Here is a 14,905-nt window from a genome sequence, read left to right on the forward strand (position 1 = left end):
CTAAAGTAATAATCTGTGACTTCTTCATATAAATAAATGTTGTGTTTTGCTGCTGTCTATCAACAACTGATGTAACACAACAGCGATTCAACCTGTATCTAGGAAGTGATGTTTTTTTTACGTTTCCAGCAGCAAGCAGTTCCAGCAGTTTGTTTGGGATAAACAGGTGATTTCTGGGAAGTGCAGTGCAGAAACACCACAGCACACACACACACACTAGATACACACTCAAAACCCCCTCACTTCAACACAGAGTCAAGACAAGAATAGAATTCTGTGGGAAACACTGAATACTTGTAATTTTGACATTTTTTGGCATGAACATGGTCAAACTTAAAGATAAAAGACAGAAACTCCATAGCTCCTTCAAAACAGAAATATCTTGTATCTTGCGTTCAAAAACCCATATCGGTCCAACCGTATTGATTAGACATACAGTACTTTATCCTGAGACACAAATCCACCAGTCTATTGTAGAGTCTACTTGCTGTACTTACTGCTAACTTCTTTCTGCGCTGCACATCTAAGCTCATCCACCTGCACGTCCAATCGATAACCCAGCATCGATCATTTCAGGCAACAATTCACAATGCTAGCCTTCAGTAACAGACTGGGCTGCTGGACACTTATAATATCTCACACACACACACACACACACACACACACATTTCCACACTCACGTCTCCAATGTTTTCTTCTTTCTGCATTCGGGCTATATTAATAAACATCTTTATTTCCCTTGTCATTTTATGTATCTTGTTGTTCTACCATTTTCCACCATGTTGTATTTCTGTTCAGCTGTGTCTTGGCTTGTCAACTTGATTTTATTTGTTGTTGATTTGTTTCTTTCTTTCTTTCATTTGCGTGTTTGTTTTGAGGTGAGATGTTCTTATAAGCCCTCTGAGGGTTTTCAGTAATTTGCAATCACTAATTTGCATCTCTTCTTTGCTTTTCATCATATTTTGTCACTTCTTTGTTTTATCACTGTGCAAATACACTAAACTGTAAAAAATCTATCTATCTATTTATCTATCTTGTTGTTTCTTCTGCCCTCTTGACTGACAGCAGAGAGACAGACCCAGGTGTTGTTCTAAATTTTTAAATACCAATACCAGTCCTGCATATCAAATTTGATCCCAGTTCTAAAAGAATATCTATTTTTCAAAACCATTCCATGTTGAATGAAAACATGCAATACATCATTATTAGAAATGGTAAACTATTTACAATGTTACATTCGTCCATGCCGTTTGTGTTCCTAAACAGAGAGCCAGAAATTAGTAGAAAATTTGAAAAAATAAGAACTTGAAAAGAATGCAACATTTCGAAGATGATCAATACACTTTAATGATTTAAAACTGATACTGATATTAAAAATGGCTACAGTGTGATTCTTCAATACCTAGCCCTATGGACAGCTTGGTAGTGCAGGGTCCTCTACGGGTTTGACCCTGACCTGAAAATTTTGACAGCGTCTGCAAGTCTTTTTACTCTACCAGCCACTTTGACTTTGCTTTCTTTTCTACTCTAAAAACCATATTTGGCTGATAAAACAGTGAAAACAGCTTGAGAATTTCGTAATCCGTCAGCTGCTGTGACTGGTGAAAAAAATGTTTCCTGCAGTGCTAACCCAAACCAAAAATCTGCTGATGGTTATGGCATTTGGTGAGCTCAAACCCCCTTCTAAGGCTTATAATTTCAAATAATTTGCTAATATTTTGGCATTTTTTGCTTTATTATATAGTTTTACAGTGGAGAGACATGCAAGATGGAAGAGAGAGAGAAGTCTGGCCTGATTTGAACCCCGGACGCAGCGGGTACATGGTATGCGTCTTCACCATCTGAGCCACCCGGTGGTATTTTTCAACAGCATTTGAATGCAAGCCCAAGCAAAAGTTCGAGCAATTTAGTGAGAAATTCGGAGCCCATCGGGTCCTGTCGTGTTTGGGCATAAATGTCGAGGTCTGTGTCCTCTGAGCCCACAATCACTGCCAGGGAGTGAGTTTCTCTCTGTCTCTCTCTCTCTCTCTCTCTCTCTCTCTCTCTCATGCACTTGAATGTGATCTAAGGTTAGGCTCCCTCTCCTTGCACCCCTTGAAATATGAATGAGGTGACTGAGTTACGTAAGCGTCGCTTCCAAAACGGAACGAGGGCAGAGGGAAGAGAGGGGAGGGCATCAGTGCAGGAGGGAAGAAACGAGAGAACGGGGGGGTGGAGAGTGGAGGAGAGGAGAAGAGAAGAGAAGAGAAGAGAAGAGAAGAGAAGAGAAGAGAAGAGAAGAGAAGAGAAGAGAAGCAGTAAGGGGGGAGGGGAAGAGAAGAGAGGGGAGGAAAGGAGAGGAGAGGGGAGAGGAAAGGATAAAAAATGGGAGAGAAGAGAAGAGAAAAGAAAAGAAAAGAAAAGAAAAGAAGAAGAGAAGAGAAGAGAAAAGAAGAGAAGAGAAGAAAAGAGAAGATGGGAGAGAAGGGGAGAGGAAAAGAGCAGTAAGGATGAGGTGATGAGAAGAGAGGGGAGGAAAGAAGAGGGGAGAGAAGAGAAGAGAGAAGAGAAGCAAAGCAGTAAGGGGGGAGGTGAAGAGAAGAGAGGGGAGGAAAGGAGAGGAGAGAGGAGAGGAAAGGATAAGAAATGGGAGAAGAGAAGAGAAGAGAAAAGAAAAGAAGAGAAGAAAAGAGAAGATGGGAGAGAAGGGGAGAGGAAAGGAGCAGTAAGGATGAGATGATGAGAAGAGAGGGGAAGAAAGAAGAGGGGAGAGAAGAGAAAAGAAGAGAAGAGAAGAGAAGGAGAGGAGAGGAGAGGAGAGGAGAGGAGAGGAGAGGAGAGGAGAGGAGAGGAGAGGAAAGGAGAGGAGACTCACATCGTAAGCCCCGGCCTTGATCTGCTGGTACAGCTTGTGCTGGTCCTCGTCCCAGAAAGGAGGGTAGCCCACCAGCAGGATGTACAGGATCACCCCTGAGAGACACAAACACACACACACACACACACACACACACAGAAAATCCGCATTTTTGCAAGAGTGTGTGCTTCAGCATATTTCAGCTTTTTTGTGTATAATCGTCTAGGAAGTACCATATGTGTGTTAGGTGTGTGAATGTGAGCGTGAGTGTGTGTGTCTTGTCTTGTCTTGTGCTGAGTGTGTGTCTTCCTCCGCTACTCACCGCAGGCCCAGATGTCCACAGGTTTGCCATATGCCTCCTTCCTCAATACCTCAGGGGACAGGTACCCCGGTGTGCCAGCAAATCCTGCAGTAAACACACACACACACACACACACACACACACACACAATTGATTGACATGCTCAAAGCTTAGTAAATGGAATTGTTACAGCAACAGATTGTCTAACTGCTATCCTAAGCAAGATAATCTTCGGTGAGCTTTAGGTTTATTCATCCACACACCGGCTTGAGATCTTAAGGACAGATCTAAAGGCTTAAGGCCAGTTGATTGTGAACGAGGACTGGCAAATCTCTCCCTTGGGGAAAAGCACAAATGCTGCTACTGATTGGCACAGATATACAGTATGTGGTAGAGATCCAGGTGGGAGATCTACAAGAGCTAAATCACTCCACATTATCCATCGTAGGCTGAAAACTCTTCATCTCTTCAAGTATGTCAACGTCACCATGTCACCATCTCACCACTCAATCTTCGTGACTCACTCTAATTGTTCTCAAAAAGCACCTTCTTCACCTTCCCACTTTACGAACATAATCAGCAGTGTTCGCGGGTGGGAAGCCAGTGAGGAAACCTGTCCTGTCCAGAATTTAAGAATTTAATTCTCAATCTCACATGGTGCAAAAATTGTTCAAATTGTTCAAATTAGTTGCAATAGACGTTTCAGGCTTTCATCATTGCCCTACTCAGTCACTCTTTTCCTATTTATTGATTAATTCGTATTGAACCAACACACTTGAAGTAAACAACCAACTCAGAAAGGTGCAGCATCAACCATTTCTTGCAATATTGCCAGGGCACTAAGGAGCTCTGACCCTTCCACTCCTCAGTATTGCTTGTAATTTTGGTGAGCTAGTAACTGAAGCTTATTCTACTGCTGCACTCATTGGGAGCCACTTTGGAGAACAGCGTCAGCTAGACACCTAAAATGTAAAATGTAAATGTGACTAACTTCCTCGGAGCTGCGGTACATACCAAACCAGGCCTGCTGATCACCCTGCACCTCGATGGCCAGGCCGAAGTCGGCCAGCTTCACCGCCGCGTTCTTGCATTTGCTTGCCAGGAGCAGGTTCTCTGGCTGGAGAGGGGAGGAGGAGGGAGCTGAGGTTACCGAACACACTGACATGGAGGGTAGGGGGCAGAAAACAAATACACACTCCTGGCGGGGGAAGAGTTGGAGGTAGTGGACAAGCATGCACATATAGCTTGGCGTGGGGTTTATACAGTATATTCTTTAACACAGGTTGTAGGTACTACTGATCCACATTGTAATCAACACACGCACAGACGCACGCACACCTCACACACACCTCATTTGAATGTCGTACAATATAGGTTCATCCACGTTTCAATAGAGTGTTAAACCCTTCGATTGTGAAGTCTGCAGTGCCTTTTTGTCCTAGCCCCCTGTGGTGTGCTGTGGTCTATAGGCTCCAACTCTGTGGCCCAGATAAGGCAGCCAACCTCATTATTCTCTGTCAGAGGAGGGCTCTAATAATGGGCTGCTATCCCCACTGGCCCCTGCTCTCTCTCACTCTAACTCTCTATATCTCCCTCAATCTCACTTCCTCAGTGGATCGGCGAAACTGCTATACTGAGCCGGCTTCTGGTCTGGTACCTGCCACCTGGTCTACATCTGTGCAGATTGGAGATTCAGTTATACGTACATTTCTCAGAGGCAGAGCTGCTCTGGAGCCTGAAATAATCTCAAGGGGCGGAGCCAAAGAACAAGGGGCGGGGCCAAAGAACAAGTTAGCTAACTGGCAAAATTGAATGGCAAAGAAGGAAGGTCAAAATAGAAATAAAATATAAATGGCAATGACTTCTTTATTTCATTCATTCATGATCATGACATTCATGATGTTGGAAGGTCAGCAGCTAGCTAACTAGCTTACCTAGATAGCTGTAGGCTAGTATGGCTAGTTTGAACTTGGAAGGTCAGCTAGGCTAACTAGATATCCTAGCTAATTTAACATGGCTACATCAAATTTTTTCAATTAGTAGCGGAGTGATAGGCTTCATAATATTAGCTTCCTTCCAGAAAAACTGTGGTTCTTTGGCTCCGCCCACTGTGGTTTAACTCAACCAATGAGATTATTTCTGCCTCCAGAGCAGCTCTGCCTCTGAGAAATGTTTGTATTTAAAACTCAGAACATGAGCCTATTACTGGGTCAGGGTAAGGGGACTTATGGGAGCCGTTACAATGTCAGTTGATCAAATCTCCCTCCTCTGCCGTTCAGCGTGTGTACTTGCTTCCTGAAATGCACCATCGTCAACACAGAAACATAAATGCACACTTACGGTACAGGGGCAGTGGGGACATTATATTTAGGCTGCGTTTCTGTCACTGCCTCCCCTGCATTGCAGCAGCCTGTGTCTTTTACATCCCCTGGCTTCCCCTCTCTTTCCTCAAAACGCCCACCCTGGCCCTCTCCCCTCCCCTCTCTCTCCACCTACTCTCTCACTCCCCTCCTAATTTGTTTAGAGACGTAGGAATACTTTACATTTAAGGCATAGATACTTAGAACAGCAAAGGCTCGGCTTTGAGCTCATGAGTAGAAGGGAGGGAGCGAGCAAGAGAGAGAGACAGAGAGAAAGAAAGAGACTGCGAGTGAGCGAGCGAGTAATCCTGAGGCGCTCTGCCTACCTCGTGTCATCACATTCTCCCGGCTCTACCACTTGGTTAGGCTTTACTCTTTTGTAAACGGGGGAGTTAGAACTTGCCAACACTGCAGCAGTAAGATAATCCGTGAAAACGGTTGTGGGCGGAAATTCTGATGAAGCATGAGCTGCCATCAAAAAGGTGCATGGACGCAATGCGAAGCATCCAGGCCACACGTTCACACATACCAGCAGCAATCGCTATCACTTTCTGACACAAGCGCTCCCTCCCTCGCCATCTCCTTTGTGTCTTTTTCACACTCACACACATGTACACTCAGATGTGTACACACAGCCGAGCACACTGATGACTAGCAAGTGGTTTAGTGGAGGAAGAGGGAGAGAGGGAGGGGAAGGGGAGAGAGAGAAAGCTGCGTTCAAGAGCAGGTCATGTGTGGGTGTTTCAGATGGAATGATTCCCATCTCTCTCTCTCTCTCTCTCCCTCTCTCTCTCCCTCTCTCGAGAAAATCGGGAGCTGCTGCGGCATTCCTGACAAGCTTCTGCTCAAATTCCTTCACAGGAAGTAGAGGAGACGCAGGCCTCCATTAAAAGGGCACTCCAATTTAAGCAGATGGCTGTAGTGTGAAACCAGAACCCGCCCCTAAGTCAATTTGCCCTGACAAAGACAGAGCTTGAAGACATTACACCACTTTGATGATCTCTGTGTCTATGCTAAACCATTCTTTTTTATGTTATCTGTCTTAATTGAATTATACCCATGACTTGTGCCTGAATGCCTTTGAGACTGATATACACGTGTTTGATTTCAGTCATGACAAAAAGCAGTGTATCATCTGCACATACTGTATATGCCAATTTGGTTGTGTCTGTTTCTTTGGCACATATATAGATCTTTTCACTGTGTTGTCATTTCATTTGCCATAACCCAATTACTAATTTGAGGGATCTTGGCACAGAGGCTGTCCTCAGTCATCACACTATGACCTATTGCATGAAATGCCCCCCGATGCTTGGGTGTGAAACCGGATAGACGTGTCGGCTAAATAAAGAAATGGCCACAACAGTTCTGATAAACACAACACGCCTTTGCTGGAATGCTGGGACTGACATTTGCATAGAGCAGGCCTACTTGACAAACAGCATCATGCAAAACAAGATGCGACATACAGGCATGCACATACACAAACATTACCAGGGGACAAGACAGGACAGGAGAAGGGCGGGGGATTGTTTGAATTTTATCCGTCCAGATTCTGATTCCGATTCAGCTCATCATGTTTGAGGCATTTGCAGGAAACTGGCACTGCATTTAGCCAAATTTCCACCCATGTAAAGCCAAATTTTAGAGCAGTTGTCAGTCAATGGCTCCACTGACCTTTGTAAATAAAGCAGCACTAAGCACTGAAAACACAACTCAAGCTCAGCAGAGAAATCCTAGAGAGCAACGTTACTGCTCACCGAAGTCACATGGCGAGTGCATTTGAATTACGCTCTTAGGACTCCATTTCTAATCAATCCCACAGTTCAAAGAAACTTGAAACTGGTTCAAAATGTATAACTGGTTTTCGGTTTCTAACCCTAAAAACGACTGCCCCGCCAGCCAATAACTTCATAGGGCTCTGGCCGATACGGACAAATGATATGACACCAAGACTCAATTGAAGGCCGTTTACGGAAAATGAACTGTCACCTTTGCGGCACTGAGGGCCATCAACTGATCTATGAAGGCAATCAAAATGACACAGGGTTTCTGTTAATCAATAGCTAACAACTCTTACTGACAGGTAAATGAGCCAGAGGTCAGATTGAGAATCGTCCGAGGCCGGCCATGATGGATCTCGTCTTATCGACAAAACAAGGGCAGGCCACTCCCTGAGGAGCTGAAGTCGTGATCCCGTTCCAAGGAGGTTACATAGCCGAGGCATTAGTCAGCCAGCGTGACCAGCGTTGCATGCTTGAAATCTCCACAGGCTGGGGGAAGTGGTGTTTAGACAACAGGGAAAGAGGTGACTACAGAGAGCTGGAGGCTGCGTTTGGCAGGGCAGAGCCAGAGAAAGGTCAAAGGTCTCAGCTGTAGAGACTGGTTTAACTCTGGCTGGGAAGTGGAGCTGTGGCTTACTTGCCTAAACTGGCTCAGAGTGGCTGTCTATCTGTACAACAAGCCGTTGTGTAGACCAGCAGTGTACAGAGTTAATAAGGGAGCTAGTGTATTTATATCAGGAACTGTTCTCTCTTTCAAAGCCCTCCCTAACTCCAGAGGCTTTGCGAGGGACAATATGTCCATAAACAGAACGGTCAAACAGTTTCTCATAAACTTATCAGACTTATACACACCTACACAGATATCACACACACACAAACACAAACACACCTGCACAAATATACAAGCACACTCTCAAGGGACAGCAAGGTGATAGCCATCACTCACCTTCAGGTCCCGGTGCACCACGCCCATTTGATGGCAGTGAAGCACCGCCTCCAGGATCTGCTGGATGCAATGACTGCATGCAAACACCAGGGGGAGGGGGGGGGGGGGGGGGGGGGGGGGCGCATGTTAGTCTGAGCAGTGCTACAATCCCGTGCACAGGCTAGGGGCGGGGGGAGGGGAGGGGAGGGGAGGGAAGGGGGATATGGTGGAGGAGGAGTGTGGAGGTCAAGGGGTAGGGGAGAGGTTGAAAGGGCTCTTCTGTCGCCAGGCCTCACACTTTTGCCTTTCACTGGCTTCGCCCGACCCACGGCTAAGCACACGCCCGGGGTTTTAAAAGGCAGCCAATCAGGTTTCAGTAGCTAAATCGCTAGACGAGGGTGTCCATCATCAATATTGACCTTACTCCCACAGTGGCCATTTTTAAATTTACGTTACACACAGGAAAAGTCTCCCTGTAAGGTTGGCATATAAAACTGGTGTCAACACATAAGTGAGGACTTCAGATAGACCTAACAGTTATCAAATTAGCTAGCAATCTCTTGAACAACACCTACAACGATTGCTTGAATTTAGCTGGGATTTTAGCCAGCTTACTGGCTAGTTAGCTACTAGTTAGCTACCTAGGCTAGATTCCGGTAGCTAACCATAGTGGACCAAAAACAGATTACCTTAAAATGTGAACTTAAACCCCTCCAGGGTCTTGAGATCCATTTGTTTCTAATACATTTTTCAGTTGGGAATCTGAGGAATGATAAATGTTTGTCAGATTCCTAATGTTTGTATGATGTGCATCTTGGGACACAACAGTAGGACATACAGTAGCCGGGATGCATTTGCTCTTCTGGGTGGAGTTTCCCACGCCGAGAGTGACCTAAGTTCAAAATGGCTGCCGTGGGAATAGGGTCTATGGAACACGTTGTAGAGCAGCTGAGGTCATCGGCGGCCTTCATTAGTGAGGCTTTTTGGACTCGGCTGTAGCTATGGGTTGGACCAGGCCAGTCTGGAAGGGCAAAGCTGTGGGTCCTCTGCAACAGTAGATTCCTTTGGCTCATTATGTTCTCCAACTAACTAACAGATGTACTCGATACTCATCTGGGGAGCACACTATTGTCAATTAGACCACTTTACTCTCCAGTTGGCTGCAGGTGGATTCTATATTAACCCCCCCACCCACCCATGTTTTAGCCAGAAGGCCTCAGGTGATGAAAGAGTGTGTGAGAAAGTGGCTGGCCATGGGGGGAGGGAGGGCGGGGATGAAGGAGGTAAGGGAAGGAGTGAGTCATTGTACAATTTATAACATTTAAAAGATGTGTCTGGGATCAACGCCATCTCTACTGCCAGCCTCCGCTGACAAGAGCTGTCACTCTGATCTCCACTAAAAATAAAAACCCAAAAGTCAAAAACTGAGAGGGGGACGCTGAGGGGTGAATCAGGTGTGAGAGTCTGTGCACAGACTAGGTCATATATCTGTGAGAGGGGAAAGAGATAGATATATATTATGAGACAGACAACACGTACATGTGTGCGTAGGGCCATGTACATTGTCTGGGTCCAGCTGTGGGAGGTGTGGACTGGTGCGGAGCTGCATACACACACACACACACGCACACACACACACACACACTCACACATAAGCACCTGTGTTGTTGGGGATGCGGCGTTGTGTGTGAGAGTGCTTGAGCATGCATGTGTGCTGCCTGTGCACTGACAATATAAAGGTTGAGAGGGAGATTTCTGTGTGTGTGTGTGTGTGTGTGTGTGTGTGTGTAAATAGTGTATTTGTGCTCGCAACTGCATGTATTTTTTTAAAGCCAATTAATTTAAAGTAAGTTAAAGGAAAAATCCACCCTAAAACACTTTAACACGGTTAAAAAAAAAAAAACATTGTATCTTGTATTTCTGGGCGCATTTTGTTGTGTTTTGCAGTTTTCTTATTCCCCCGGATAACTGGACAAACTTTTTTAAAACAAATTTTTCAGTGATCTAAAACATCACCGGTAAACGTCAGGTTTTGGTGTCAGTCTCTCAGAATCAAAGCGCAAAAGCTTCTTTCTAGACTCATCATTTTGCACCGATCAACGATTATACAGGGAGAAATCCATCGTAAAAGAGGAGAGAGACCAATTTCTCCACTGACAGTAGCTTCAGTAGACCAGAATGCAATGCAGCCACAAGACGTGTTATGTTTTGAATAACTGGAAAACCTATATCACCTAAATCACTATATCTCTCTCCACCGACACATATAAGCTACAGCTGAATATAACAAAGTGGGTTCACCAGAAAAGTAAATTACAACACTTGGAAAGTACTGAACGTCACAAATTGATGATATAAAACAGTGTAAGAGTATCTGAGGGCGGAATTATCCTTTAAAACCACGCTAGATGGGTTAGATTTAAAGGCAAAGGTAGATGGGTACTTGGGTATTGACAATCGTCACAAAATGTATTTGTGCCAATAACATGATGCCCAAGAAGGAACTAGCGCATTAGGAAAAAACTCCTGTTATGTTGGCAGCGTTGCCTCAAAATGTCGCCTGTATATCACTTTCTTTAGGCATGTGAACTCACAACTTCTGCCTGTCAAACAAATGATAAACAGTGAACTAGCAAACTAACAATGAAAATAGGATAGGCAACTTTATATATGTTTCTGTTATCGAACACACTGGATCCATCATACTGTGTAGTGGCATTTACTGAGCTGTAAATAGGATAGGAATGCAGTAAACCAGAATTGGAATCTAAGAAACATTCAGCGCCTGAAATACTGGCTTTACAGGTTGCAATAAAGCAGGAAGCAGACCAGCCTGTGTGATATTGCAGCAACGAGCCAGAGACGAGAGAAACAAGACAGAGGGAGAGGGAAGGAGAGACAGAAAGAGAGAGAGAGAGAGAGAGAGAGAGAGAGAGAGAGACTGGCATGGCTGTAAAGTTCAGGGCTATAAATTAGAATCCTGTGTCTTGTTTCTAAAGGTCTCCCAATGAATAAATACTGGGCAGGTCACATCCAATGCCCAAGTGTGTGTGTGTGTGTGTGTGTGTGTGTGTGTGTGTGTGTGAGTGATCGCTGAAAGCCAACAAGATCATGTGGGTGCGTGTCTCTGTAAGTGTGTGGTCGACGCCAAAACTACTTCCATCTATGAAATGTACGTGTGTGTGTGTGTGTGTGTGTGTGTGCATGAGCACTTGCACACTCATTCAGATACAAATGTGTTCCTGTGTGAGTGGAACGAATGTGTGGATGTGTATACACACAGTTCAGTGTGTGTGTGTGTGTGTGTGCCTCAGCGTATCCATCCTCCCCCGCTTTGTCAGCTGTTGAGCTCTGTGACCCGCAGGGTGAGAATCCTCTGTGTGTGTGTGTGTGTGTGTGTGTGTGTGTGTGTGTGGTGGAGGGAGATCATCCCAAACGTTCCTGTGTTAGTTAGCAGATAGGGATGGTCATGCCTTGGATATCACACCTAGTATTCGCTGTATTTTAAAGGTCCAATCTGTAGAATTCCCTCCCCTGTGGTGCTCAAATTGCCCCTCTACTCCTGACTTTTGTTTTTTTTAAAAGTAGATTGAAAATAATTTTACCACGGCACAATAGTCTTTATTCAGCCAGGGTGACCAGAACTGAGACACTTCACTCCTCTATGCTATAAAACTTCATCATGGTGTGGTAAAAACACTTTCTACAAATCAACTCTGTTCTGTATTGAGCTGTATATGATTAATTAAGTGACGGAAAAGTTGCATTATTGTGAAAATTTACCTTTAACAATTAATCTTTACGCATTAGCTGCAATTTTTATCTCCCATAATCATCTTCAAATTTTGTGAGTTTTGGCGATGTCACACAAGAGGAAAACTTACTTCTGGATTCTTCTATCAGTTTACTTGGAGTGCTGCCATACAGTGATGCATATAGCTAAATATTTTTATGAGAGAGTGTTATGAGAGAGAGTTATAAGCAGTGTTTCTATGTACTTCACTATAAGATATGTTTGCTAATGTCAACTAGCAAGCCAAGTAACCCAACGTTAGCGTATTCTTCACAGGACAGATGAAGGCAGCTAGGGAGCCAGATAATAAATTGATAATTAGGTCTTTATGCTGCTGCCACAAATGCAGCATGGAGCTGAACAGAATCTGCACTTGTTTTTTACTCAAACTGATTCAGGGTAAAAGTGACAGGACTGACAATATGTGACAGCAAAATAGGCATTTAACCTGTTTTGTAAATAGTTAATTTTCTGGAAGGCATTTTCTATTCAAACTGTCTTCTTCTAGCGCTTGAGATTTGCTTTTAGTGAAAAATGCATTATAAATAAAATGCATTATTATTATTATATTGTTTGAATGCAAAAAGGATCTGCAATTGTAGGTATAACAATTGAAGAATCAATGTGTATATTGTATCTTCAACAACTATTTCCAACACTACTTATAATAATCCCAGAGATTTTATTGATACATTTTATTGTGATTCTAAATGCAACATAATATTTCATGTTTGGTGCTTACTGTAAGCAAGCAACAAAATTTTATTTTGGCACATGATAGATATCTTTCTAACCTTTTGCACTTCTAAGCATCACTAGGTCTTGTATGGCATGACAGCCTAAGCCAATGTGAACTGATTTATCCCAAAAGAAGGCAGAGAACTATTGATCACAGTATATCAGTTCTCAGTAGTCGCATGCAGTCACTGTATGAGCGTTATCTGCTGTTCCTATGCTATACTAAAAGAGAGACTGCTGTTTTAACACTAGCCTAACAGCAGGGATGTAGTGGTAATTAAAAAGGGGGCTAAACTATGACCACCAGTTGGTGATCATCATAGGGCAAGCAATAAAAAAATCTATTCAATTTTCACAAAAGAGCGTTACTGTATGCTTTCTTTCCCCTTAAAAGGCCAGTTTCGAAATACTTGCTATGCTGTATCCTGTGAATTTACATCGGAAAGCTTTATGTCATGAAAATGTGGGTAAATAGAGTTTAGGTGGGTTTACCCTCCACTATATCGCTGCCTAACAGTGTATTTAGACTAGAGAGAGACTGCTGCTTCAACACTATCCTAACAGTACATGTAGACTAGAGAGAGAAGAGAAAATACTACGGATCCTGTGTAGCGGCCCGGAGGGTTTGCCGTGGCGCTGCTGGTCTGTTTTAGAGTCTGTTTTAGGGAACGAATAATTCAGCAGCAAAGATAAAAGCATCTCCATACACAAACCTCCAACCCAGGAGGTACTCATAAGAATGTTTCATAACTCATAAAACAAATTATCATTGTTTTAAACCCACTGCAGCTCTTTTGCTGCGTTTTTTTTTCTCCTTAGGATCTAAAAATACTGTAGAAAAACGCTGTTGTTAAACAAGAGCGAGGCCGTCTTGGTAATTCAGAGATGAGGGATCGATAGTAAAAAATCAGTGACTCAAAGACAGAGAGGAGGGAGGAGGAGGAGAAAATCAATGAAGATCACAGTAAACAACACTGTGGTTTCCCTTTGGGAAAATCTGATGGTTGTAAATGTGTGTGTGTGTGTGTGTGTGTGTGTGTGTGTGTGTGCGTACATGTGGTATGGGCATGTGAAAAGACCGGCCATTTATTGCAGCTGAAGAAGCCTGTGTGCTCGGTGTGTGTGAGTGTGCACATGTGTGTGTGTGTGTGTGTGTGTGTGTGCGTGTGAGTGTATGGAGAGGTGGGGGGTAATTGGTTGGGGAGTGTATGGGTGGGGCGAGGCTGGTTCATTGATCGATCCGGCTGTCAGTCAGTGCAACAGGAGCGTTTCTTTTTGTTTGTTTGTTTGATTTTTAGAGTTTGAGGATGATTGGGAAGGGGAAGTGTGTGGGGGGGGGGGGGCAGGATAGGTGGGTGGGTGGGGCGATGGGTGGGGCAGGCCAGGGACCTCCGATTAAAAAAAAAAAAAAAACACAAGAAGAAGAAAACATAAGAGCATACCAAGAGACAAGTCGGACAGGCGGACAGACCGTCAACGCACAGACAACACAGACAGACAAGAGACGGAGGAGGAAGGAAGGAAGGAAGGAAGGGAGGGAAGAAGGAAAGGGAGGGGAGCAGGCAAAGGAGGGCGGGGGGGAGGAAGGGGGGGGGGGGGTGCAGATGCTCCTCTACATATACTAACCTTCAGGTCTCTGTGCACTATGTCATGTTGGTGAATGTGATGGACACTGTCTAGAATCTGATGGATACAGTGACTGTGAAGACAAAACAGAGAGAGGAGGGACGGTGTGGAGAGGGGGGGGGTGTGAAGGGAGGGATGGAGATGGAGAGGTGGAAGGGAAGGGGGGGGGGGTGAAGGAGAGGAGAGAGGATGGCAGGTGAACAGAGTGACGGGCAGGTGGATCCCGACATGACGTGAAGGGGATGCAGAAGATTTTTTTTTTTTTAAATGAGAAAATGGCAGATTAAGGGAAAACAGAGTGACAGCGATGGAATAAGAGAGGAGGAGGAGGAGGAGGAGGAGGAGAAGGAGAGGATAGGAGGAAGAGGATAGCGAGGCAGAGGAGAGGAAGAGGAAGACAGATGCAGATAGAGATGTGGAAGGGGGAGGAGGGATGGGTGAGTGCAGGTGGAGGAGACAAAAAACGTTTTGTTTTGTTTTGTTTTTTTAAACATGATGAGAGACAAGACCGGCCACAGCAGAACAACCTGCCAGACAACATCGGA

The 14,905-nt window shown here is 44.4% G+C and overlaps 1 protein-coding gene across 1 annotated transcript in view; it reads right to left on the bottom strand.

Annotated features, from left to right (window-relative positions):
• LOC139916162 (calcium/calmodulin-dependent protein kinase type II subunit beta-like) overlaps nt 1-14,905 on the bottom strand; it is an 80,037-nt gene that overhangs the window by 39,205 nt on the left and 25,927 nt on the right. The window contains exons 6-9 of the mRNA XM_078285370.1: nt 14,361-14,433; nt 4,149-4,251; nt 3,156-3,239; nt 2,855-2,949 (exon numbers count right to left, since the gene is read on the bottom strand). Coding sequence (XP_078141496.1) covers nt 2,855-2,949; nt 3,156-3,239; nt 4,149-4,251; nt 14,361-14,433 — 355 coding nt within the window. The remainder of the gene's footprint in view (nt 1-2,854; nt 2,950-3,155; nt 3,240-4,148; nt 4,252-14,360; nt 14,434-14,905) is intronic.

This window comes from Centroberyx gerrardi, chromosome 8 (genome assembly GCF_048128805.1).
Source record: "Centroberyx gerrardi isolate f3 chromosome 8, fCenGer3.hap1.cur.20231027, whole genome shotgun sequence".
In the NCBI taxonomy this organism is placed as follows: Eukaryota; Metazoa; Chordata; class Actinopteri; order Beryciformes; family Berycidae; genus Centroberyx; species Centroberyx gerrardi.